Raw genomic sequence first — 6,460 nt, forward strand, 5'->3', positions numbered from 1 at the left:
AGAATTCACAGAAGTGAGCTTTCTTTGCTCCCAGGGAAGCCTCGTCTTCCACACTCAGCTCCTCGTTGGGCTTTGAGAGACCTGGTGCCCTCAGGCCTTATTCCATCTCGAGGCTGGGGCTGTGCATTGGAAGGGACCCCTGGGTCCAAATCCCAGCCACATGAGATTTGCAGCATATGAGGCCTTGGGCATGTCACTCCCATTCATCTGGAAAAGTCGGGAAATTGTGGTTGGCCTGAGCTCTAGCTCTCAGTTTGTGACTCCCTCATCGTTTATCTTGCTTTCATTTGCCCCTGGTAGTATGTATTCTGAGATACCTACTGGAGTAATAGCCGCAGCTGAACTTGAGAGCTGGGCAGGGAGAGGGGGGTGGATGATGGGGCCGACGCCTGCAGCAGATGCCAAGCCCTCCATTGCTTCCTGTCACAGGGACCCTCTCGAGCATCCCCACAGCCCTGACGCGCTGGACGGAGGAATGCAAAGTGCTTGATGCTGAGAGCATGCATGACTGTGTGTCTGGTGAGTTGGGGCCAGGGCCACTGGGCTCTCTCTTCCTTGGCCGAGCTGCCTCCCATCTAACCTGGCCCGTGGCCTTGTTCTGCTGGCCATCTCCTGTCCACAGTGGTGAAAGTGCCCATCCTCAATCACCTGGAGTCCCTTAGGGATGAGGAGCTGGAGGAGAGGCGAGAGAAACGTCGGCAGCAGCTGGCTGACGGAGAGTCCAAGGGGAAAGAAGAAAAGGAGAATAAGGAGCAGAGCACCCAGGTCATTAGGCGTGGCCCTGAAGGGAAGGGAGGGAGAGAAAGGGAAGCAGCTAGCCAGACCCTCTATATTTGACTCATGAGGAAACTGAGGGCCCAAAAAAGGAGGGACTTAGCCCCCAGTCTCATAGCCACATTTCTGGAAGTGGCAAGGAGCCAGCCATCGGCTCATTGTCCCCTGGTGATGACGAGTGCAGTGGACGTGGCCCGACAGCACAAGGTCCTAAAGTCAACCTCCCTTTTGTTGGCAATGCATACACCTGTTGAGGAGCACTCTGCTGCCTAGCGGAATAAACCTAGGGAATAGAGTCCATATAAAGCTAGCCTGCCAGCCATCCTCAGCCTCTACCCCAGAGGTCGGTCTGAGACAAAAAGTAGCTCTCCCTCAGAGCAATCCCACGTTGGTCTTTTGCTTCCCTCCACAGGACACTGCATCCAAAACGGATACTTCCAGCCAACAGAGTGTCTCAGGTAATTGGCCCCTCTTGCCCTTGGCTTCGACATTGTCACTAACCATTGGCTCTTTGACACCCTTTTCTCTGTTCTGAGTGACTGGTTCTAGGTGGGCGGAATCTCAAGGAAGAATCGCTGTGCTCCGCGGGATGAGGTAGTAGATTGTATAGTTTTAGGGTCACACCCGATCTTGGAGATAACTATACAGTCTACTGTCTTTCTCACGGGGCTCCACTCTCACCAGGGCTCAGCCTCACCGTGCCCCACACGGGCAGAGTCACTGCTCCCATCTAGCCTCTCTTGGCATGAGGCTAGCACTGCAGGCCACCTCCTGCCACGGTCTGCTTAGCCTGGCTTTTGCCGTTGAAAGTCCATGGCGGAAGCTGCCAAGAGCTTCCCAGAAGCTTCGTCTTGGGGCCCTGTGCACCAGGGTGGCCACATCTAGGTGGGAAGAGACTTGGGGCTTCCAGGCCTCTGCTGGCCCACCTGCTCACTTTCCCTCAGTTGGCCCCCTCTGCCTTCCCCCCAACAGGAAGAGGCTGACAGGAGAGGAGGGGGTGATGGTGATGATGATGATGATAATGATGATGATGATGATAATGATGATTATAATAACAGTGACAACATTTGTAGAGTACCTCCTACATGCCAGACACCAGCTGAATGCTTTACAAATATGATCTCACTGGATCCTCACAGCAACCCCAGGAACCCAGTGCTGTTTATCCCAGTGTTGCAATTGAGGGAACTGAGGCAGACATGAAGTGATTTGCCTCACCTGTCATAGCTCTTAAGTGTCTGAAGCCAGATTGGAACTTGAGTCTTTTCTGATTCTAGGCCCACTGTGGTGCCACCTAACTGCCTACTTGGATTGGAATTAGGGTAGATCCAGGCTTTGAGCCCAGGTCTTTGGACTTTTCAAATTTGCCATCTCGGGACAGGGGGAGTTAGGCATATTTATGTAGGGAGTCCATCTGCTAAGGGTAGAACTGTGACTTGTCCAAAAGGTGCCCAGGGCACTGAGAAACTCTCTTGCCCTCAAGGTCACAACCAGTAGTGGGTGTCTGAGGCAGGTTTTGAACCCAGCTCTTGTTGCATCTGAGATTTTCTCTCTCTCTCTCCCTCTCCCTCCCTTCCCATCCCATTCACTCTTGTGCATGCTTGCTCTCCTCTGTCTCTCTCTTTCTCTTTCTCTTCCTCTCCCTCTCCCCATTTTCTATACTAAGAGGAATCAGGTCTCCATAAAGATCGGGAGGTAGTAAATTGTATTCTTTGGGGATTGGGACTGTTTTAGCCCTAATCAGAAGATAGCTTCTATACCTTCCTCCTTTCCTGGCTCTGTGGTGATCCCTTTGCCCTTTGCACTATTCTTGCCCTGAGGCACAGTCCCACAGGCACTGCTGCCCCTGCAGACAAGCTGCTTGCAGTAAAAGTGGTAAATTCTCCCTCCTGGGCTTGATGGGAAGATAGTTAAGCCCAGGTCCTTGTTGCTGTTATTGGCCCAGGAAATAATGGCAGTGCATCTATGTTATAAGAGCCCTGGGAGGCAGCAGCAGGTGGCTGCAGGGAGACAAGCCAGGAGCCTGAATACCTGGTACAGCTATACTTCCCTACCTGCTTCTTCGGAGCTGTGCCCCAGAGTAGGCACCATTTCCCCATCCTGGCCAGATGTGGAGCTGTTGTTTCCTACCCAGGTCTGGCCAACTTCTTGCCAGGCTGCGTATGGTCAGTGGTTTTAACACCCATTTCCTACTTTTTCTGAGAAAGATCCGACTCCTGGATCCGACAGCTACCCAACAACCCCATCTTCCGCTGAAGGCACTTCAGCCAGGCCCAAACAGACCCTTGTCACTCTGGAATCCTCTCAACAACCACCTCCAGCAGCCACAAGAAACCTTGACCAGGACCTCCCTGGCCCAGCTCCAGCCCCAGAGGCTGCCACTCAGCCACTGATGCCTGCAGAGCATGAAGACTTGGGTGCTGGGCGAGCCAGTGGGGAAACAGAAGCCACACAAATGGAGTTCTCCCCAGCCCCCACAATAAGTAAGCACCAAGCATAAGCCGGTGCTGTTCCTTGGACAGCATAGGCCACAGTGACTTGTTAGGGGCCATCCCTGGGGCTTGGGACCCTAAAGAGCGTCTAGTCTCAGCCCCTCGTTTTCCAGGGAAGAAACAGTATCAGAGAGAAGGAAAAGGGCTTTGTCCCAAATCCTGGGCCAAATTTGAATCGAGACCCTCAGACTAAACCCAGCTGCCCTGAGGGAAAGTTGGTGGGTGTTCTTCGTGCGCCCCCCACCCCTTGCCGTGGATTAATTCAAGCTTCTGGAGTTCCTAGGACCCACCCTGCCGGTCTAGGGGGAGGGAGGGAAGAGACAAACGCATGTGGACAAATGCCAAAAAAAAGATCTCCGTTGCCCAGTTCTGGGCTTCTGTGGAGGGCACACTGTGAGCATGGGATCCAGTAGTGAGGAAAGCAGAGGTGGATCTCAGAAGAGTGACGAGGAGATAGAGCGAGGTACTCCATGCCATGGACTTTGATGAGGAGAGGAATGGGGGATGGGGAGCATGGCCCAGGGCCCAGGGAGAAGGCCTCCTCTTGATTGAAAGAAAGAGACCGTGGCAGTTGGAGGCCCTGCGGATTATGGCCAGTTTTGCTGACATCTTTTGCCCTCTTGTTGCTGCTCCCATCTCGCCCCCCCACCCCCACAGGCAGGCAAGCAGACTTTGACTTCTCCTTTCTTTCTGATTTGTGCACAGCCTCCCTGTCTCCAGAAAGGGCTGAGGACTCGGACGCACTGACAGCTGTGAGCAGCCAACTGGAGGGCTCCCCTATGGATACCAGTAGCCTAGCATCCTGCAACCTGGAGGAGGGAGCTGGGGACAGTACTGTAGCCAGCAGTGTGGAAGCTCCTGGGCCGGCTCCCACCACTCCCGGAGATCCACCTCAGGCTGGGACGGAAACACAAGGCAGTGGTGATGAGCCTGGGGAGTCCCCAGGAGAGTCCCCACAGCAGGCTGAAGACAGGTACAATTTGGGAACCCAGCCAACTCATTTCACAGGGCATGCTTTTTTCTTGAGGTATACTCAGTGACTTGCTCCTCTCATGTTTTCCTAGCTCTCCCCCGGGCTCGTCCTCAGAAAGCTCCTCCACCCGAGATTCTGCTGTGGCCATTTCTGGAGCAGATTCCAGGGGCCTTCTGGAAGAGCCACTGCCTTCAACAAGCAGTGAGGAAGACGACCCTCTGGCTGGTAAGGCTCAGGACAGGGAAGGTGACCTTGTTTTGTAGTGAGGCCAGCCCCCTGGGGGAAGGGGCACATAGGCTAGGCCTTTCAGCTCAAGAGGCTCAGCTCCTATTGGCCTCCCCTTCTCCAGATTCCCGGGTGCAGGTACTTCGAGGGAAGCTGTCGTGCCTCTATGCTCTTAGGGTCCTCCACTGACCAGGTGCTCACAGTCTTCACCATCCCAGTATCCTAGTCAGAGGGTGTGCTCAGACAGTGTCCATCGTTGCTCCTGACAGGTTAAGGAAACAGTACAGAGATGAGCAGTGAGACAGAGTGGGAAAAGGTGTTTGGCTTTTGAGTCTGAAGACCTGAGGTCAAATCTCAGCCCAATCGCTTTAGTGGCTGGTTGGCTGTGTGACTTTGATCAGATCGCCAGGGTTTTGATTTCCTCATCTCTAAAGTCACAAGAGTAGATGAATGTGAGGGAATGAGAGAGAGAAAGAGAGAGTTCACCAGAAGGCCATGACTTTAAAGGACAGAGTTTGGTTCGGAAGGGAAGATTATCAGAGGCAAAGCTGGCATATTTTTGAACTGGAGTGCGACACAGGAGGGTTTGGGACAACCACTAGGCAGAACTCCCGAGTCTACGGGTAGTATCAATCAATTGCTCCTTGTCTTGTTCTAAGCCACGTGGAAAATGCACACTTGTTTGCCCTGTAATCCATGGTGCAGGCTCCACACATTTGGGCTGGTTTTCTTCAGGGGGTGTTCTGGATACCACTGGGGAGTTGACAGTCTCGCATCACTTCCCCTAGGTATCAGTCTTCCTGAAGGTGTGGATCCCTCCTTTTTGGCTGCTTTGCCTGAAGATATCCGAAGGGAGGTCTTACAAAATCAACTGGGCATCCGGCCCCCTGCCCGGGTCGCTCCTGCTGCAACCACCCCAACGCCTCCCCCTGTGGTGGGGAACCCTGGTGTGACTGAAGTGAGCCCTGAGTTTCTTGCAGCCCTGCCCCCTGCCATTCAAGAGGAGGTATGTGGCCATGGTGGGGAGGTGGGAGTGCACCTTCTTTCCTGGATTCAACAGACACGAAGTACCTACTGTGTACAGGGCTACAGCACCAGTCCTGTGGGCTTACTTTCTGTTTGGGGAAGAACATACGGGGATGCCTGAAAGAAAGGCGAATTCAGCCACACCCCCAACCCAGCTGGCTGGCCCACTTCCTCTTTGCCCTGGCCAGTCAAACCTTACAGGCTTCTTGGGCTCCTCACTGGTCGCCAAGGGAATGGCAGGGCTCAGAGCAGCCCAAGGCTCATTGAGCATGTTCATGGCAAAACTGGGGGCTCCAAGCTCTTCATGGCCACCCTCAGCATCCTCATCTCTAAGAGCAAGGCAGTTGGACAAGCTGGTGGGCCTTTGCCTTTGCCTTTCCCCTGAGCTACGTTGGGCCCACCTACCTGCATAAAGTGAGAAGATTGGACTAAATGCTGATCTCTTCAGCCTTATTTTCTCACTGTGCTTCAGGTCCTTGCCCAGCAGCGGGCTGAGCAGCAAAGACGAGAACTGGCCCAGAATGCCAGTTCAGACACCCCAATGGATCCAGTGACCTTCATCCAAACCCTGCCATCAGACCTACGCCGCAGCGTGCTGGAGGACATGGAGGACAGCGTGTTGGCAGTGATGCCCCCTGACATTGCTGCGGAGGCCCAAGCCCTTCGGCGAGAGCAGGAAGCCCGGCAGAGACAGCTGATGCATGAGAGGCTCTTTGGACACAGCAGCACGTCAGCCCTCTCTGCCATCCTTAGGAGCCCAGGTATGTGGTGGAGTAGGGGCAGGGTAGGGACCTCTGGGAAAAAAATCCAGGCCTGACGTATCTCTTCTTCCTCTCACCTCCTTTTTGTCCCTGGCAGCCTTCACAAGTCGCCTGAGTGGCAACCGTGGAGTCCAGTACACACGCCTGGCTGTCCAGAGGGGTGGCACTTTCCAGATGAGTGGGAGCAGTAGCCACACCAGGTATGTGCC

At 54.2% G+C, this 6,460-nt stretch overlaps 1 protein-coding gene across 1 annotated transcript in view; it reads left to right on the forward strand.

The window, feature by feature from the left end:
- HUWE1 (HECT, UBA and WWE domain containing 1, E3 ubiquitin protein ligase) overlaps window positions 1-6,451 on the forward strand; it is a gene marked incomplete at its 3' end in the record, with an annotated part of 111,679 nt that extends 105,228 nt beyond the window's left edge. Inside the window, exons 58-66 of the mRNA XM_027877255.1 lie at window positions 430-519; window positions 623-765; window positions 1,187-1,232; window positions 2,982-3,257; window positions 3,972-4,239; window positions 4,331-4,464; window positions 5,253-5,470; window positions 5,963-6,251; window positions 6,349-6,451. Coding sequence (XP_027733056.1) covers window positions 430-519; window positions 623-765; window positions 1,187-1,232; window positions 2,982-3,257; window positions 3,972-4,239; window positions 4,331-4,464; window positions 5,253-5,470; window positions 5,963-6,251; window positions 6,349-6,451 — 1,567 coding nt within the window. The remainder of the gene's footprint in view (window positions 1-429; window positions 520-622; window positions 766-1,186; window positions 1,233-2,981; window positions 3,258-3,971; window positions 4,240-4,330; window positions 4,465-5,252; window positions 5,471-5,962; window positions 6,252-6,348) is intronic.
- Window positions 6,452-6,460: the final 9 nt, after the last annotated feature.

This window comes from Vombatus ursinus, unplaced genomic scaffold (genome assembly GCF_900497805.2).
Source record: "Vombatus ursinus unplaced genomic scaffold, bare-nosed wombat genome assembly UNPS02004241.1, whole genome shotgun sequence".
Classification (NCBI taxonomy): domain Eukaryota; kingdom Metazoa; phylum Chordata; class Mammalia; order Diprotodontia; family Vombatidae; genus Vombatus; species Vombatus ursinus.